The sequence below is a fragment of the Equus caballus genome, chromosome 6 (assembly GCF_041296265.1).
Source record: "Equus caballus isolate H_3958 breed thoroughbred chromosome 6, TB-T2T, whole genome shotgun sequence".
Classification (NCBI taxonomy): Eukaryota; Metazoa; Chordata; class Mammalia; order Perissodactyla; family Equidae; genus Equus; species Equus caballus.
The window spans coordinates 65,887,356-65,907,935 of NC_091689.1; the positions used below are offsets into that span (position 1 = coordinate 65,887,356).

The window sequence follows — 20,580 nt, forward strand, 5'->3', positions numbered from 1 at the left end:
TAGGACTTAAATCCATGAATTTATGGGGAGACACAATTCAGCCCATCATACACCTGTGGTTGAGCTTTGAAACAAATTAGCCTCAGAAATCTGGCTATACTTATTTTGGAATCTCCCATTAATGACCAAAAGAAATCCATAAATTAGCTGAATTTTCACCCCTTTTCCTGACCCAGCACAGCAGCTTGGTGTTGGGGGTACTCTCTCTCATTCGTTTCATGAGTCATTAGGCCAAAAAGTGTTAGATAATTGAAAACAAATATGAGAGCTGCACCCTTAGTAAGGGGACTTCACCTTCTCCCTTTCTCTCCAAGTCCATGACCTGTAAAATGTTGAACACATTCCAAGTTCTGAGGATTTAAAATATAACAGGTGGATCTGTAGTGTGTTTTTATGAGACACCTTGTTTTAGTTACCCATTCTTATGTATCCCTCATTTTCCACATAAGCCCTGTTTAGCTGAACAGTTTTGACACTCACAGCTCTCCAGTGCCTTGGACTGACTATTCTAAGAGCTTGTAGCTGAATTTTCTGGCAGGTCATTATGATACTGTCCAGTGACTCCTTTAGAGATGTACATTCTTGACCTGAAGGATGTCTTCCTTTTCTCCTCTGGACATTTCCCAATTTCTGGAAGATTAAGGCATTTGCCAAGCCTCTGTCTCTGCAGACCCTTAGCTCCTGTCGTACTTGTCTTTCCCTATCTGTGTTTTTAAACTTGCCCCACTCGACTGGTATGTACCTTCTTAGGCTTCTGGGCATTGAGACACAACCCATATTTTGTTTCTCCTAGCCTAAGACTTCGGGACGAATGGGAGCTTTTCTCCCCTCTCTCGTAATATGTCAAATTTTTGTTTCCCCATATGTATATTCCAAAATATCATCAAGGTGTTAATAAAACTGTGAATCCTGCAGGAAACAGAATTTAGGACCGGTTACATACTGCATGGCATCATCATCATCCATACATCTGTAAGCTGTAGCGGTGTGGAAGACCAAGGTCAAGGGTCCTTTCTACCTCTGTGTGAAATGCCCTAGTCATCTTTATTATTAAGATGAAGTAGAATATTATAAAATTTCTACTAAATAAGAAATATATATATTTTTTCTGAGGCAAAAGGTCAATTCTCTGTTCTTTCATTACCCAGCCAGCTCTCCCTCCCTCCTTCCTACACTCCTCCCAGACTGAATGAATACCTTCTACACTAGGCTTTTCTCACAGGGGAAGGTCTCTGGTTAGCTTAGGGATTCCCCGCTCAGCTTTTGCCAAGTCTCTTTAAGCAAGGCACCTCTTGGGGAATTCTCATGTGGAACTGGAAGGAGCACGCGCATCCTTCCCCCTCCTGACCTCTTGGTGTTCAAAAAAGATTTAATGAATGAGAGTCATTTTCTCTGCCACTCTCAGTCAGAAGGGATGGATTGCTTGGTTAAAACAGACTTTTCTGCCACTTGCTAGACAACCTCAAAGCAGTGGGCCACATTTTTAACAAAACTAATAAGCAATAAGGATAACAGCCATCTCAGCTAGCCTGTAAAATGTAGCTTTATACCCAGGAAGTTCTGTCTCCTGCTGGTTTCTCTTTATTTACGAAGCCTTGAGCAGTTGATTGCACCTGAACAGAGGAAGACCTGGACCCCAGCTCTCCAGAAGCAGCCAAGTAGCTTGAAAGACTCTCTTAGATCTGGGTCATTCCAGTGCCACGGACCAGAAGCCCTGCATAGATACAATGAGATGCTTCCTGATTGCCATGCCTGGCCTCCTGTTGGAGGAAACGTCAGAGGACAACAGAAACTCCCAAGAAGCTCCAGAGGAGTCTGAACTTTCCAGTGTCCACCTGGTAACCTGATGGTTCTGGTATTTGACCTCTCCAGAGATGCGAAGCCTATGGGATCCCACATGAATTCCAATTTCCAAATTGACTAAAATACTCTCTCCGGGGAAGATCTTCCTTCAGAGCTTAGATATAAGGATGTTTTAAATATTTCTCCCAAAGACCTGCAATATCAGCCTCAGCGATATTAGTTCGGCCCTTCACGTCAGTCTCCTTGCTAGTTTTCCATTTTGGCTCTGGACGTTCTTGAAAGTACTTCTCCCTCCCTCTGACCTCCTCTCTTCTTGAGGTACAGGACAATGAAACTAACTCCCAGTTCCTTCCTTTGGGTAAATAACTGCCCTGTCTTCTTTGCACACTTCAATGCAGCTCTGTTACTCAGACCTCGCTCTACAGGTCTAAAACATTCCAGGTGGCCACTGTGGTTTCTGTGTGTATATCCATTCATCTGTCAATGGACACTTAGTTGTTTCCATATCTTGGCTATTGTAAATAATGCTGAATGAACATGAGGGTGCATATATCTTTTCGAGTTAGTGTTTTCGTTTTCTTCAGATATCTACCCAGAAGTGGAATTGCTGGATCATATGGAAGTTCTATTTTTAATTTTCTGAGGAACCTCCATAGTGTTTTCCACAGTGGCTGCACCAATTTGCGTTCCCACCAATAGTGCACGAGGGTTCCCTTTTCTCCTCATCCTTACCAACAGTTGTTATCTCTTGTCTTTTTGATGATGGCCATTCTAACAGATGTGAGGTGATATCTCATTGTGGTTTTGATTTGCATTTCCCTGATGATTAATGATGTTGAGCATCTTTTTCATGTACCTGTTGGTATATTTTCTTTGGAAAAATGTCTATTTCAGATCCTCTGCCCATTTTTAATTGGATTGTTTTTTTTTGCTATTGCGTTGTATAAGTTCTTTATATATTTCGGATATTAACCCCTTATCAGATATATGATTTCCAAATGTTTTCTCCCATTCAATAGGTTGCCTTTTCATTTTGTTGATTATTTTCTTTGCTGTGTAGATGCTTTTTAGTTTGATGTAACTTGTTTGTTTTTATTTTGTTGCCTAGAGGATTTTTTTAATCTAGTTGTGTGGGGTTTTTTTTGCCTTCTTCCCAAAATTTTCTGAATTCAGTTCCACAAGTACATCTTGAGAACCCTGCTGATGAACATTTAGGGTGTTACTAGAGTTTTGTTTTTGTTTCAGTCTCTTCTCTGCCACTTTGCAGCCATGTGCCCTCTTCAAGTGATGATGATATTTTATGACATATTTTAGTGATATGTAGGTGGCAGCCAGATTGGAGTAGGAGAGGGTGAAGCAGGGTGTGGGGACCACTCGTTTCAAGGGTGTCATTGTGAAGAGTAGAGCTAGATCTGTAACTTATGAAGGATAGAGGGAAGGATTTGGGAATTTTGCCGGGGGGGGGGGGCAGTTGGCTGAAATTTTTAGGTCCAGAAGATTTTCAACAGTTTATTGGTTGAGCAGAAAGCAACAGATGAATGGAAGAGACTGAAGATATAAAAGAGTGAGGGAGTAATTGTTTAAAAGATTGGGATGAGATCAAGAATAAGGGTGGATTGGGGCCGGCCCAGTGGCACAGCGGTTAAGTGTGCACGTTCTGCTTCAGGGGCCCGGGGTCGCTGGTTCGGATCCCAGGTGTGAACATGGCACCCCTTGGCAAGCCATGCTGTGGCAGGCATTCCACATATACAGTAGAGGAGGATGGGCACGGATGTTAGCTCAGGGCCAGTCTTCCTCAGCAAAAGGAGGAGGATTGGCAGTGGATGTTAGCTCGGGGCTAATCTTCCTCAAAAAAAAAAAAGAAGAAGAAGAAGGGTGGAGAGTTTTCCCATGAGAGAGGGCTAAGAGCCAGGAACAGGCAAGTAAGTATACATAGAACTTTCAGATAGAGGAAAGTTCCCTAGGATTCTCTGTATGGTAGGGTTTAAAGTAATCTCCTGAGATTAAGGGTGAGCAGGAATAGGAATAGATTAGGGGAGAGTTTTGTAGGAATTTTTAGAGATAGTCACTATGAGGAATGGGATAGGGAGGGAACTAATGATGAATGAAAGGATTGTTGAGTAACATTAAGTGCCCAGTCAAGATTAGATAGCAGGCCTTTGAAGTGGAGCCAGTCCGACTTTCTCTAGCAGTGCTTGGTACAGCTAAATCAAGACACAGCGAGGAGTTGCATAAAGAAAACTGCGTTCTTAATACTATATCACTTTTTAACAGAAGGCAGGACTTGAGGCATCCTGAGATTAAGATAATTCAAAGACATTCAGAGCAATGATATAAACAGCCAAAGTGTAAAAAACCAGTATATTGTTCCCTTGCCTTGTTTTTAAGCTCAAGGAAGCAATATGTCAAGTAGAATGCGTGCCCTGATCGCTTAGAATATCCAAGTTTGGAGTGGCCACTTGAAAATAAGACAGATCCTATAGTTGGCTAGGGAAAAGGTATGTCTCTGCAGGTGAACTCACTTAACCAGGTCCATGAGATGGACTTGACTGGAAAGCAAATGCAGAAATCGGGGATGGTCACTTGAATGAAAACTCCTGAGGGCCTGGAACAGGTTCTGGCACACGGTGGGTGAAAGAGAAATATTCTTTGAATAAACATATGTATGTGTATGAATGAATGTATGAATTTATTCGTGTCATTTTGAACTACTAGTCCCACCAGACAAAGTAAAATATGGAAAATCCTGATATAGTGGTGGTTTGATAGCCCTGCCCTAATCATTCAACATAAAGCTATAGTAAAAGCAAGTTTTCAAGTTCCTGTCAAAACCATTTGACGTAATTATTCTCTCTGCTTTCTTCTCTGCCTCTCCCATCCCGTCTCTCTTGAAAGCTTTCAGTTGCCAGACTTGTATTAAAGTGAAAACAAAATCTAGTTTGGCAATCTAAGATATGAACGAGCCAAACAAGTCCATTAGTATATCATTCTTTCATTTGCATCTAGAGCATGTTTGCTGGTGATTAATGAATGATTTTGTGTTGATGGATATAAACAGTTATTTATTTATTCATCAAGCCTTTACTGAGCACCACGTATCCTGAGCTAAGCTTGGTACAGAAATTATTAAGAGTAGGACCTTAGTTCTTAAAAAGCTCAGTCTGGTAGAGACAATATTCCATGGATCTAGTTAAGTGAGCCTACTAGCCAGAGACATACCTTTTCCCTAGCATCTAGTACAGATAACCACTGGTTCCTTATGGTAATAGTTCCACCTTGTAATAGAGGTTAAAGAAAGAAAGGTGCTGTAGGAGTGCTTGATGCTGTGGTCATGGGTTTTTCTTGGGTATTCTGCCATGGTGTGCAACTTTCATGTACAAGGTCCAGGTATTTTGTTAGGTTTTAGTCTAAAGGACAGTGGGTGATGACTCTCCATGGATGATACTTTTGTAGTTCTTCTTGCTTCCTTCCTTTGTGGATAAAGGAAGTACTTGTCATTCTCAGGGTTGGGAGTGGGCAGTTAGTCTCCTCAGTAAATGGCCATTCCATCCTTCTGTGGAGTAGACCACAGCAGTTCTTTCTTTTTCCCAAACCCTGTATCAAATTCTGTTAGCTTTTCCATCAAAACATACACAAGGTAATAAGAATGTTGATAACTTGTTGGAGGTGTGTTACATAGGTGTGTACATTCGTCAGAACTCATCAAACTGTACAGTTAAGACCTGTACATTTCACTTTATGTGAATTCTCTCTCTCTCTCCCCCCGTCTCCTTTCTCCTTCCCTCTTCTCCTCCCCTGACACTGAATTCAAATACCAAATACATAAAGGTGTCCCTCCTGTGGGCCTTTGTACTGGCTGGCGTTTCTACCTGGAAGCTGTTTCTGTATGTCCACATGAGTTTCTCCCTCACCTCTTTCACAGCCTTGCTCAATGTCACCTTATCAGTGGGGCTTTCCCTGATTATCATATTAAAATTGTAACTTCCAACACAATGTATAATTAAGGGTATGGGCTATTGAGTCAGACTGTCTGGCTTCAAATCCATTTTCTAGCTGTATGACTTGGGTGTCCTTTCTGTGCTTCAGTTTTATCACCTTTAAAATATAGATAAATAGTGTGTCAATAAGGTTATTGTGAGGATTAAATGAATTACTACATGAAAAACGTTTAAGATGGCGCCTGGTACATAGTGAGCTCAAGTTGTCTTTATCCTCCTTCCTTGCTTTGTTTTCTGTATTATTTATCACTATCTCATCTACTAGATGTTTACACTATTTATTTGTTTATGGTTTCTTGCCATTAGAATGTATGCTTCATCAAAGCAACAACTTTTACTTTTTCTTTTCCTTTTCCATTTTCTTTCTTCTTTCTTTTTCTTTACTGCTATACTCTTATCACTTAGACTAGTGCCTGATATATAATAGATACTCAGTAAATCGAATAGGAAAGCGGTCTGTGTACTTTCAGGAGGCTATGGGGTGGGTTGGGGCAGGAGTTGGCAAACTTTTTCTGTAGGGGGCCAGATAGTAAATATTTTAGGCTTTGTAGGTTACAGCTACTCAAATCTGCTGTTGTGGGGAGAAAGCCCATAGATTGATACATTAACCAATGAGTGTGGCTGTGTTCTGATGAAACTTTATTTACCAAAACAGGCAGCAGGTTGGATTTGGCTTATGGGCTGTAGTTTGCCAACTCCTGTTGGGAAATCATTTTTGGCCTTCTTTCCCGATTCTCATTACCCCTCCCTTAAGCACATCTTCCCACTGCAGCAATTAGTGCTAGTCATTCAGAACTACAATATAAATAATGCGAAAAGCATTATACTGCCCATTATTACTTGGTTCAGTACTCATTATTGTACAAAATTTCCATATGTCTTTTAATCATCTAATAGTGAATAACAATGTTAAGAATATATTTTGTCCTTTCAAGCTGTATGATTTCAGGGCTCTCGTTTTGGTCTTTTTCTCCAACAGCTGAAAGTATATCTGTACTGCTGATGATGACCAGAAGCATGTATGCTATAAAAGAAAAAAATGTTGACATTCCACTTACTATACAGCCAAGAGTGTAACTAACACTTAATGGAAATAGAAACCAACAGAAATTATCCATTAGACAAACAGTTTAGTTTTTCAAATTATTACAGAGTATTATTCCTCCACAAAACTGTTCCCTAGCCCACAATTTTTACCACTCTTCCCAATCAATTTGGTGTGCTGGCAAGGTTCTTCCATTTTTAAGCATAGTATGTTTTGAGCCAGGTTGTATGAATGACAAACTGTGAAAATTTAGTGCAAAATATAAAGCCTTTATTGCTGTAATTAAAACAAAGTAGATTAGAAATTGTATGTGTTTTGCTGCTGTGATGAATTGTAATTAGACATACAAATACTTCAAGTATATGACTGCCATTGATGTTAATTTTGTACAACCAAAAATGTTTTTTTTTCCACTTCTTGTGAATTTAGCCATATATCATCATTGTCAGTGCTAACAGTTTTCCACTTGCTGTTTAATTATTGTCATCATTTGATATGTATAGAGAGAGGACCAACCTGAACCCTACTCTCCAGTTGTTGGGCTTCTCTTGCTCCCTGTGTGGCTTCTCTCCATCCGTGGTCTGTGGCTGCAGTTTCCAGTCAAAGTACTGTGTACACATTTACTCCCAAGATACCTGCCCAGTGTGTCCTATAGCACAGTGCTTCTCCAGCCATCTCTGGTGAAGGACCAGTCTTTTTTCTTATTTCCAATCCATTGTGGATTGTTTCTTTCTGTAAAATTGAGTTTAAAAAAAGATTGGATTGGCCAGCAAAATTATCACGTAATTGGATATCATAGCAAGGTCAGGTTGCTATAAAATTTTTCAAATACTTATTCTCAATTTCTGGACTTATCTCATAGGAGACCAATAGCAGTTGATGGACTAACACCAGTTCACAGACCATCACTTTAACATCACTTTAGAGCAGTCTTTCTCAAATGGTTTTGACCCAGTGTAAGGTACACTTTCTTATGTTATGGTGCAGTATATATGCATACGTGCCCACATACACACACACATACTGAAACCACTGGAATGTCAGCTACCTTAAGGCAGAGATATTTTTCTTTTTTTGCATGTCTTTTTCACTGTTCTATCTCGAGTACCTGACACATGGCAGGCCTTCAATATTTATTTCATGCAGATGTGTTTTTGTGTGTGTATATATGTGCGTGTGTGTATATATATAACCAAATCAAAAATTTCACAAAACCATACTTTACTTCTTGTGAGACACTCTGATTTTTTAAATCTTAGTCAAATGTTGATTGCAACCTACTAAATTTGTTTCACTACCTTTTAATCTTAGGGGTCCTGACCCACAGATTATAAAACACTCCTGTAGAGGGTGCTTATATATAAGCAAATTGTTGTCCCTTCCCTCACTCTCAGAGCTTTGAGTAGCTGTTCCCCACTCCAGCCCTCCATTGGATACAAGTCTGGGTCTCACACACCCCAGAACTGCTTACCTCTTTGCCAGCTAAGGCTGGGTTGGTGGACCTGGGTAGGAAACCAGGAGACAGATGAGTCTCCAGATTTTTAAGCTGAAAAGAAGATACGGGTGGGTGTGAGGGTTAGAGTGGGTGGAAAAATTAGAAGTTAAAACCTGCTCAGGTCCCCTGGTGCTCCTCCATCATGTTGGGAACTAAGTTTGTATACTCTTGGGAATAATATCATTCCAAAGTAGCATGATGAATTTGGTTCACCTACCTCTTGAGCAGTGTGACAATTCATTTTGTAAGATTATAGATAGCAAGGGTGATAGCAAATTTATCTTAAAAGTTAAGATGAGAAGATAAGTTTCTGGCTTATGCAGCCAAGAGGAAGGTCAACACTATTAGCCCAAGCAGGGAATATAGGGGCTAGAATTGTTATAATATAAAAGTGTGCATGTTTGAGCAGCCACTGGAGCATAGCACCATGGTCCAAGTAAGTATTTGCTGTCCACCGCATGAGATACTGGGGATGCAGACATCAGAAGCACAGTTTCTGTTTTGAAGGAGCTCACAGCTTAGTCAAGGAGACAAATGCTGTAAAATTAGGGCCTTCGTGGAGTCATGCTCGGGATGCTCTGAGAGATGTCAACAAGGCCTTGAAGGAAAGGATGCCTGAGCTGAGTCTTGAAAGCATGTCCCAGGGCATAGAAGGAAGGGAGCAGCTCGTGTGATAGCACAGAGGTAAGAGAACAGGGCTATGTTTAGAGAAAGGTATGTTGTGCAGCATGAGAGGCAGGCAGGGATGGGCATCCTGGAGGTAGTATATAATTTGGATTAGAAGCTCATGAGAAAGGTCAAGGTTGGTGATTCTAGTCAGGTCATACTAGCTGTTTGATAAATACCTACTGAATCAGTGAGAGGCATACTTTGGAACAACATGGGTTTTGTATTCAAATCTTAATTCTTGAGTGACTTTGGACAAATTCATTGCCTCTTTGTGCACTTACATAATAATAGATAGGGAGAAATGGGACATTCTATTTATCACAAGATCTCCAGATTTACTGATATTTAATACACATCAGTTTTTCAAATAGCAACATCCTTTTATTCAAGAAGTAAAAGATCTTGGCTTATTGTATGAACTTTTTTATCAACTCCCTACTGGTTATTATTCCTAAATATTAATAACATAGAGCTGAAAAGCTCATTTCCTTTTTTCTTGGTCTATTTTCCCTTGCTGCTTCATTTATTTGAATGCTTACCAGCTTTGCCCCGTCATCTTTTGTGGCTCTTTGTTTTAGTTACTTCTCTTGAAGTAACTTTTTTTTTGCTGAGGAAGAGTCACCTGGAGCTAAAGTCTGTGCCAGTCTTCCTCTGTTTTGTATGTGGTTTGCCTCCACAGCATGGCCACTGATGAACAGTCAGTCCACACCCAGGAAGCGAACCCAGGCCACCAAAGCGGAGTGCGCTGAACTTAACTACTAGGCCATGGGGCCAGCCCCAGAAGGAGTACCTTTTACTCACACACAGTCATCAATACTCCCTCATTTATGCTCTGCCTTACAATTCTCTCTCTGTGAGAGGCTGTTCCGTTTTCTGAGTGTGTGTTTGTGTTTATACAGGTGGTTAAAATAACAAGTACTTTCTTATTTGGTTTGTAAATATTTGGTGATGTCCTATGTCCTTATTGCCCACTCTCAATGCTGATTAAATCATAGCTAATCTTGTTTCATCTACATCTTTACTCGCATTCCCTTCTCTTTTATTATTTTAAAGCAAATGCCAGATGTCATGTCATTTCATCCATGAATATTTTGCTAATCACCTCTATGAAATAAGAACTCTTTAAAAAAAGATAACTATTATCACTTAAAAATTAAAACAATTCCTTAGTATCATCCAATACACAGTGTTCACATTTCCAATTATATCATTAATATACTTATTTTACAGTTTGACAAATTTTTTAAATGTGTGTTATAATGTTAGATATCACCGCTGCTGTCAACATCACCTGCCTTTTCTGTTTTCAACACTTTCCCTGCCTCTTGACCCCCACATCTTACCATGTTGCCCTTTTCAAGTAATTCTGAATTAATTTTCTGGGGTTTTTAGAGCAGATTGGAGGTGAAAAGGATTTGGACTAATACAGTGGGGAGGAGAAAATAAGTGGTGACAGACACATAGCAGAGAACCAGAAGACAAAGAGGATTGCATAAGAATTCTTAAAGTGTTGCAGACATAAGGACTTAGTAGTTGAAATATAAAGGGAGAGATTTTTCCGGTTAAAGCCTGAATTGCTTCTTCAGAGCTGTTATTTTTGGATGAAAAGTAAGAAGCAGGGGCTGGAGAGAGAAGCTCTGCCCTTGTTTACCTTGGTAGCCATTTCTAGCCTCATCTGGGTGGGGCTTGTTGTCCCGAGAGGATAGACGGCCTCTGGTACTATAATATAGACATTGAGCACACATCAGAATCCCCTGGACAGCTTGTAAAAACCCAGATTGCTGGGCCCTGCCCCTAGAGTTTCTGATTCAGTAGGTCTTGAGTGAGGCCCAAGGATTTACATTCTAACTAGCTCCTGGGTGATGCTGCTGCTTCTGCTGCTGCTGGTCCAAGAACCACACCTTGAGAACCACTGATAGTCCTTGCTTCTCCTTTTGGTCTTTGCATTTTTAGATAGTTTATCTTTGCAAAGATTGCATTGCTGCATACATTGGAAATCATTGTATAATTTATTAACATCCCTAGTGAGCATCTTGGGGAAAACAATTGGTGAGAAATCCAGATAATTTATATGAAAATGTATTGTTTTCGTAATGACCACATAATATTGCTCCACCAGTCTAGTGGAATGTATGTAAACCTTCTCTCTTTCAATGAAGAGATTTCTTCCTTTATGTATCTTAATCTCATTGAAGTGTATCTGTCTCTGGGCGTGAAATTAGTTCTCTTTCAAACCTAAGCATTTTACCTAAGTAAAGCTGAGAAAGCTAGGACAAATGTCGTTCTCACTCAAGTTTAGAACAGATTTTCTAATTTTTTTTTACAGCCTTTCTTTCATCACAGGGAGTGTGGGCAGCCAGCCTGACCTAAAACATCAGTTAGTCAGCAACCCTGCCAAAAGTTGTGGTTTTCTGCCAACCCTTTAGCCACCACACCCATTGCTGGAACTTTCCTTGATATTTTACCCCATTCAAATCCACTCTAAAATGGGTCCTGACCAAGCTTGAAATATACCCCAAACATGCTTCTATTGGGTCCTTTTTGGTCCATTACTATAATATGTGAATGTTATCCCTAGGAGATTACTTTTCTAAACTTATTTTTATTAAGCCATTGGAATAAGAAACCACTGTAATAAGGACTCCTGCAGACAGAGCTGATCTTCTCTGTTAACATCGCCCAACAAATAAGGAATTTCTTATTTATTGAAGTAGGACCTTGAACCCAAAATCCCACTCCTTTGTTGTCTTAGTTGTATTTCCTGATATCTTTTCTTCAGCAAGTCATTCAAAGTATATTAACTATTTAGGATCCAGAAATGAATTTGCTATTGTGTGAGAATTATTGGATGTTGAAGTTTTAATTTTCTAAATGGTTTTGTCCACCCAAAGAACCAAATTATAATCACCAGGTTTCTTGGTAAGCAAAGAATTAGAACAAAGGGACCTGAATGTTCTGAGACTTTTCTTTTGGACCTCAGGTCTATAATTGGATTATTCATTATCCTTGATTTGTGATATAGTGTCATTATAAGTCCATGCATTTCTCAGTATATTAATCCATTTATTTATTTAGTTCATTTAAAAAATACAATTTCATTTCTAATTTCTAACGATCATCTTCATTCCTAATTTTTTAAATTCAAGATAAAATTTACAGACACTGAAATGCACACATCTTAAATGGATAGTTTGATGGGTTTTGACAAATGTATAAGCTTGTGTCACCAACACCTCAATCAAGATATTGAACAGGAAGTTCCCCAGTGTCTCCTTAATTATTCGCCACTTCCTACAAGTAACTATTATTCTATTTTCTCTCACCATAGACTGCCTGTTCTTGAATTTTATATAAAAGGAATCATACAGTACATAGTCATTTATGTCTGGCTTCTTTTGCTCAACATAATGTTGCATGTATCAGTAGTTCAATCTTTTTTATTGTGGAGGAATAATTCCATTATATTGGAGTAATATTCCATTGTATTAAGTATGTGAGGACACCTGGGGAATCCTCCTCTCAGAAACGGTTTTGAGGATATAGGAAAATGCTTTTTAGAGCATGGGATTTTTCTGAAGTCTTTTTATTTAGCCTTTCCGTTTTAAAAAGTACTTTGACCCAGCCATGAAAATTGAGATAGCTTCATCAACACAGATGCTCACTGAGTTACGCTGCCTCTAAAATAACTCAAGCTGTGGGCAAGTGAGAATTTTAATAAACGTGGAAATTCTCTTCTTAGTACTTTACCACTTCAAGTTGCTGTTCTGATTCTTCTCTGTGGTCCTTTAAAGCCCATTTGGAATTTGCTGAGACTCACTTCGTGGCCTTGTGTGGCCTATCCTGGTGAATAGAACGTGTGGACTTGAAAAGAATGTATGTTGTGCATTTAAGTATTTTGTTCTATAAACTGAGTTAGGTCAAGATGGTTGATGGTGGTGTTCAAAAAAGGTTGAAAAGGAGGACCAAATGGCAGATGGGACAAACGGGGGGGAAAAAAGGGAGGACAGTAGACTTAAATCTAACGGGGTCAACAATTACATGAAGTCCATGAATGGACTTATCTGCGTAACTCTCCCTGAGTTGTGTCAGTTTTTGCCTCATGTATTTTGAAGCTCTGTTAGTTGCAGAAACATTTGTGATTGTTATAACTTCCTGATAAATTAACTCTTCTCATTATAAAATATTTGTCTTTCTTTCTAATAATGCTTCTTGATTGGAAGCCATTTTTCTTGTGTTACTCTAGCCACTCCTGCTTTCCTAGGTTTGCTATGTGCACAGTATCTCATTTTTCTTTCTTTTACTTTATATGTCTTTATATTTAAAGTGCACCTCTATTAACAGCATATAGTTAGGTCTGTCTTTTTTTTTGTAACCAGACAATATTTGGCTTTTAATAGTTTTTGTTCCATTTACATTTGGTGTAATTATTTATATAATTGAGCTTAAACCTACCATCTTATCATTTGATTTCTGTTTCTCCCATTTCTCCGTTGTTCCAGCATTGTTGCCTTCTTTTAGATTAATTGAGGATTTTATTAGTATTGCATTTCATCAACTCAGTTGGCTTTTTACTTATCTCTTTATTTTATCATATTAAAGGATTACATTATATATTTTTGACTTATCACACTGTACCATGAATTCATATTAAACATCTTCATATATAATCTAAGAACTTTGGCTCTTCTATCCTTTGAGCTAATAAGATTGAGATTTTCTTCAGGAGTCCTAGCCACTCTGCATCACATGTACCGGGGAGTGCCCACAGGGGAAAAGATATATAAACATGAATCTCATTCATGGTTCCCTTACTCAAGAGCTGAATTTCCTCCAGTTTCTACCTGCTTTTGGACGCTCTCCAACAAAATTGTTTTTATATTTCATCTAGTGTTTTGTATTGCTATTCGTTGGGCAGTTTGTCCAATAAAATCTATTCTAACATTGTCAGAAGCAGAATTCTCATTTTGTCGTTTTTAATAATAAGCACTTTTGAATCCAATGCTTAACTCAAAAACTTGATAGTAACCTTCATTTAACTATAAAACTCTTTCTCTTGGTCTCTTCCCCTGTGATGTCTCTGGCTTGAGGTAGCCATCATTCTGAACTTCATGTTATCATTCTCTTTTTTCTTTTTGTTTAGTTATATTGAGCATATATGTATTTCTAAAATGTATTTGTACTTAATTTTTTTAACTTTATAAAAAAAAAGTCTTGATGAATTTACTAAGACTTACTTTTCTTCTATTTTTGTGTGAGGAAGATTGGCCCTGAGCTAATATCTGTTGCCAGTCTTCCTCTTTTTGCTTGAGGAAGATTGTCAGTGAGCCAGCATCTGTGCTGATCTTCCTCTATTTTATGTGGGATGCCACCATAGTGCGGCTGGCTGAGCGGTGCTAGGTCTGCACCTGGGATCCAAACCCTCGAACCCCAAGCCGCCGAAGCGGAGCACATGAACTTAACCACTATGCCACCGGGCCAGCCTCCAGAGACTTACTTTTTTATTTGCTGTTGTATTGCATGGATTTGTCCATACTACACATATATTGCTTTGACAACGGTATGTAACTTCAGTTATATATATATAACAGTCTGTTCATCTCCTCTCATGTTGATGGACATTTGGGTCATTTCCATATTTTTGTCCTTTGACACACTACTACGAACATTTGCATACTGCCCATGGTTATATGCCTTGCAGTAAATGTTGCTAGATTGAAAATGAATGTGAATGTTTGATTTTAGCCCATTTTACATTCCCACCACCATTTTGTAAGAAATTCTGTGAATCCACATCCTCTACAATACTTGGCAGTGTCAAATTATTTTGCTAACTGACTCAGTGTGAAATGGTATGACGTTGTTGTCTTAGTTCCTTATTGATGACATTAAGCATCTCTTCCTATTTATTGGTTGAAAGTCCTTCCCCTTCACCTAGCACCGCTCAGCCAGCCGCACTGTGGTGGCATCCCACATAAAATAGAGGAAGATCAGCACAGATGTTGGCTCACTGACAATCTTCCTCAAGCAAAAAGAGGAAGACTGGCAACAGATATTAGCTCAGGGCCAATCTTCCTCACACAAAAATAGAAGAAAAGTAAGTCTTAGTAAATTCATCAAGACTTTTTTTTGCTATATGTCTGTTCATGTCCTTGCTTTTCCCTTTTTTTTAATCAATTTGTAGCAGTTTTACACTTGGAATACCACTGAACTACCGCCTACATTTAACTACTTTTAAACTACTTTTAAAGCTACTTAACTGACCACCCTATTTAATTTGCAAACCCCTCCAAACTCCTGACCCCCTTACCCTGCTCCAATTTTCCCCCTTAGCACCCACCACTTTCACCATATTATATGTATTATTTATTAATTGTGTTTACTGTCTGCTCTTTACTGTTACATGTAGGCTGCTAGATGAAAAATATAGAGATCGAGAATTAAGCATTTATAAACATTCATAACAGTTTAATAATGTCATCATATTTTTATTCAACAAAGGCTTGGTCTCTAACAAATTGGAAATCTTTTTAAAAACTAGCTCTTCACCATGGGAGAGCATTTGAAAGGCTCATTGAATGAAACAGAGAAGAAATAGATAACTACCTGTCGCACTTGAGAAAGTGTTCATGCTCTATACAAAGTCTAGTTGCTAACAAAGACGAATATTTGTTTTTCTAATTTAGTGAGGTGGTGAGTTTTTCCACACTGAGCTTTATTTTATTAGCGTTCTCCACATTTATAGCTGAGCTGGCAGGTGTCTCCTTATATATATGCTTATATATATATGTGTGTATCATAGTATCTAGAGCTCCTTGAAGTGCAACTTTTAAAATGAAAGGGAATGCTATCCACTTAGTTACACGAAACTCAAGGACTGGACACTCTTTAGCTTAATCCTTTATGTCTGAATTTTCACATTTTGAGTTTTCCAGCCTGAAATGTGATTATTAAATTTGTGCCCCACCTCTCTGGACTGTGCACTAGCTAAATGTGCAAGTAGATTTTTGAGAGCTACTTAGGTTCGTAACCTGGCTTTAACCCCTGATTTCGGGATAACTGTAAAGTGTACCTTGCGTATTTTGTGCTGTAGTATTTCCACATAAAATGGTAGTGATATTTTATACCTTCTGAAGTAAGTAACATTCTGGGAAATTCTTAGATGAAATCTGTAGAAACTATAAAATCAAAGTAATATTTGACAATGATTATATGGCACTTTATTAGAATGGATGCACAGTAGAGAACTGATCCAAGAAGCTGTTTATGAGAACTGTAAATATGTTTGTAAAACTAAAGTGGTACGTGAGATCCGGCTACTTGGAAACAGAGGGCAAAGGTTTCTGTCAAACAGCATACCCTTTATTTCCCAGGTAATTGCTACACCAGAGTGTCTGCAAAGTAGCAAGAGCCTTATTTATGCCCGTTGGGGGAATTTACATGGGTGCTTAGTCTGTTACCTGAAATGTATTAGTTAATTTTGAAAATCACATAATTTGACTTTTTCCTTTTTGTGACCAAATTTTTTGCAGGATAGTTTCAATCTATTTTTTGACAGGTAAAAGAATGAGGAGATTGTGACACAATTTCAGCATAAACCTATCTTTCAGATAGGATCACAAAAACAGAAATTCAATATTATAGTGGAAATTGAACAGACCTAGGTTAAAAACTGGTTGTTGTTTTTTTTTTTTTTTTTTTGAGGAAGATAAGCCTTGAGCCAACATCTGCTGCCAATCCTCCTCTTTTTTGCTGAGGAAGACTGGCCCTGAGCTAACATCCATGTCCATCTTCTTCCACTTTATATGTGGGACGCCTACCACAGCATGGCATGCCAAGTGGTGCCATGTCCCACACCCGGGATCCAAACTGGCGAACCCCGGGTCTCCGAAGCAGAACATGCGAACTTAACTGCTGCGCCATCGGGCCAACCCCAAAAACTGGTTTTTGCTATAGTTATTTACTGTGTTTCCATGCAAAAATCAACAGACATTTTTTATTTCATTTATAAAATGGAGGTGAATTTATCCATTATATAGAGTTGTTGTCATGATTAAGGATTGTGGAGAATTTATGGAAATGTATAGCAACTACGGTAAGCACTCAGTACATGGTGGCTATTGTTACATTACAAAATACCAGTAGATGTGTATATGGTTAATATATATATATTTATATTAGTGAACTCTCTTCTTAAATAAATCTCATGGTAAACCCTTATTGCAGAAAAAAAGAAAAAAATTAAGAGAGCAGAGATAGGGTGGGTTGGTGCAAGGAGAAAGAAGTCTTGTCTAACTGGCATCCCTTGTGGTCCTCAGGAAGGTTCCACAGCCATCGCTGATGCCCTTCACAGAGACCTGGAGCTCTACAGAGTACAGCCTGGAAACCATTCTCCTGGATTTTGAGAGTGCAAGAAGTGAAACTTAGTTATTTTATTAACTGACACAGGTAGAGCGTGTGGTCTTGCAGTACAGTCAACAGCGATTGGTCACAGCTTGTTAAATGATTCAGTTACAACCCTACTGCTTGAGAAATTTCTCTCTCCATATCTGACTGCTAGGTGGAGTTATAATTTGAAGTTGAATTGTCAGACCTACCAGGATGCATGCGTCATTTAAACGATGTAACAATGACATCATTATTTTTTCAGATCTGGGTTGGAATTTGCCCTTGACAAATAACAAAATGATGAGTGACGCAAGTGACATGTTGGCTGCAGCGCTGGAGCAGATGGATGGTATTATAGCAGGTAATTAGCATCCTCTAAGAGATGGAATCGTGACATTTACTCTCCTCTCTTGGCTTTTTCATTACCCCTCTTTTATTACCTTTGACTTTCTTATTTTCATTTATTGGTGTGCTCCAATGCCTTTAGGTTCCCCGCGGTTTCATCTTTGTCCTTCTTTTCCATTTTCTACCAGAATTATCCTCAAATTTTATTTTAAAATGTCAAAAATTCCATTTCCACCCTAGGTTTCTGAACAAGGATGAAGAATCTGCATGTCTGGTGGTTCTGGTGCAAGTAGTCTGCGGACTATACTTTGAGAGAGACTGCTGTACCCAGTATCCACGAATTCTGATCTATCCCCTTGAATTCAACATTCACTTTTCCACCAGTGACTCTCACATCTATTTACTTTCCCAATTCTTTGCTAAGCTTAAGGTCCCCTTCTCTAACTGCCCAGCAGATATCTCTCCCGACATGTCCTACAGGCACATCAGTGTCATCATTTAAAACACTGAGTTTGGGGGCCGGCCCCATGGCTCAGGGGTTAAGTTCGCGCGCTCCGCTGTGGCAGCCCAGGGTTTTGCTGGTTCAGATACTGGGCGCGGACATGGCAGCGCTCATCAGGCCACATTGAGGCAGCGTCCCACGTGCCACAACTAGAAGGACCCACAACTAAAATATACAACTATGTACTTGGGGGACGGTTTGGGGAGGAAAAGCAGAAAGAAAAAAAAATAGATTGGCAACAGTTGTTAGCTCACGTGCCAATCTTTAAAAAAATAAAAAAATAGTAGAAAAAATAAAACACTGAGTTCATTATCTTTCCTCAGAATCCCCTCTAGTAGCCTGCATCTTGACTTATTCTGTAACCCTTCATCCACATACTTTCCTAAACAGAATTTTTTTTTCTCTCCCCAAAGCCTCAGTATATAGTTGTATATCCTAATTGTAAGTAATTCTAGTTTTTCTGTGTGGGATGCCGCCATGGCATGGCTCTATGAGCAGGGTGTAGGTCCGCCCCCAGGATCCATGAACCCTGGGCCACCAAAGCTGAGTATATGAACTTAACCACTGAGCCACGGGGCCGGTCCCCATAAACAGAAATTTAAATCATTCTAGACATTTTTGTCGCTCGTGTTCCTCACTTAGTTAATCAAGTTCTATCAGTTCTGCCTTCTCCCAAATTCTGCCATTCCCTTTTATCCTCTTTAAAGTCTGGCTTGTCTGTGCTACCATAGTTGTGCTTTGTGCAAGTAACCTTCTTGCTTGATGTCTCTGACACTCTTACTTTCTTGCTCTGGTCCATCCTTCTCTAGACCACCAGAATCCCCTTTCTCAAACACTTATCTGATCACGTTACTCCTTTGTTAAGAATCCTCAGCAGTTCTCTTATGGTAGCTGAGCAAAAGCAGTAGACTGTCCCCTTGTTTTCTCATCATGGCTGAGGGCACTGACTAGTAAGTGAACCCTTTCACACACTTGTGGTCTCCCAGGAGTGGTGGCTACCTAAGGTCTTATGTCACATTTTGTATGTGATGTGTCGTAGTTTGGCCTCCTTTCTTATGCGTACTGGAGACCTGGCTTCACTGTGACCTTCTTTGTAGGTTAGACCACACTTTGGGTACTGTATTCAGTTCTTGGAGTATCATTTTCAAAGGGTCACTGGCAAGCTAGAACTTACCTAGAGGAGGTAAGCTTGAAGGCAGAGTTTAACAACCACACCTGGTAAGGAACTAGTTAAGTTTAACCTAGAACAGTGCATTTTTGCTCGGAGCATGCTATATGCTTTCAATTAGTTGAAGGAATGTTATGTGGAACAGAGATTGGACTTTGTCATGATTTCAGAAAATATAACTAGAACTAATTCTAGGCTCTTACCAGATGCTGTAACCTTATACTCTTCATGAAACTCTAGCAGAGAGAAGTGATATTTCTGGAACAATAGTTGAAGGATTTACATTTTACGTATTCCACTAAATTAGTATATTTGTACCTTAGCCCTGGCAGGGCTTCAGGACCAACAGGAAGTTATGAGAAAATTAAGATTCCCCAGGTCCCACCTCAAACTAAGTCAGTCAGTAGCTTTGTGGGTAGGACCTGGGTTTACATGTTTTCAAATTGACATCAGTAGTTCTCCAACTGAGGTAGGAGGGAGAGGAGGAGAAATGATTACAAACATTTGGGGAATTTTTCTAAATACACATCTCTCCCCTACCCCTACCTTGTTTTGTGATGAAGACTTAATGGAATAGAGGATTATCATAACACACGTATCATTGATGTTGTCATTATTGATAATATCATTACGTGATCCTAATGCTTCAAAGTGCTGGAATAGGACATTACAGCCTGTCTGGTTTTTAATACTCTTCTGTTCCTCCTTCCCCCCATCATGCTCTCCTCAGTACATGTTTTTATGGATTCTCATCTCAGTTTTACAGGGTTCCTGAGGGGACTGATTCAGAGGGTTATGTGAAGCATTTAGCACTGTGCCTAGCATGTCAATGGTTATCGTTATTATAGTTTGGCAGATTTTAGTCCAAACCATTTGGCCCCGTATTAGGAAGCTCAATGGACTGGACTAGCTGAAAGAGAATTCCTCTTCCCATTGTTGAAACTTACTAAGCCATATGGCCAACTGGAGAGAGAACTTACACATCGGTTCGCTGGTCTCATCCAGTTGTAAGACCTTCAGATTTTATGAGGTGATAGCCTAAACTTCATAATTATTGATGTTTAAGTATAAAGTTAGTATGTATATTTGGCAGACCAGAACATTAACATCAAAGAGATGGAGCAGTATTTATGATTGCTTTCAGAAGGGGCTGTGGGTCAGTTGTGTGGA

The 20,580-nt window shown here is 39.2% G+C and overlaps 1 protein-coding gene across 36 annotated transcripts in view; it reads left to right on the top strand.

Moving 5' to 3' along the window:
- The window catches only part of PPFIBP1 (PPFIA binding protein 1), a 169,110-nt gene that overhangs the window by 90,506 nt on the left and 58,024 nt on the right, over positions 1 to 20,580 (top strand). For all 36 annotated transcript variants that reach the window (XM_005611000.4, XM_070271121.1, XM_001502834.6 and 33 more), the window contains one exon: positions 17,658 to 17,756. In XM_005611000.4, coding sequence (XP_005611057.2) covers positions 17,693 to 17,756 — 64 coding nt within the window. In that variant the 5' untranslated portion in view covers positions 17,658 to 17,692. The remainder of the gene's footprint in view (positions 1 to 17,657; positions 17,757 to 20,580) is intronic.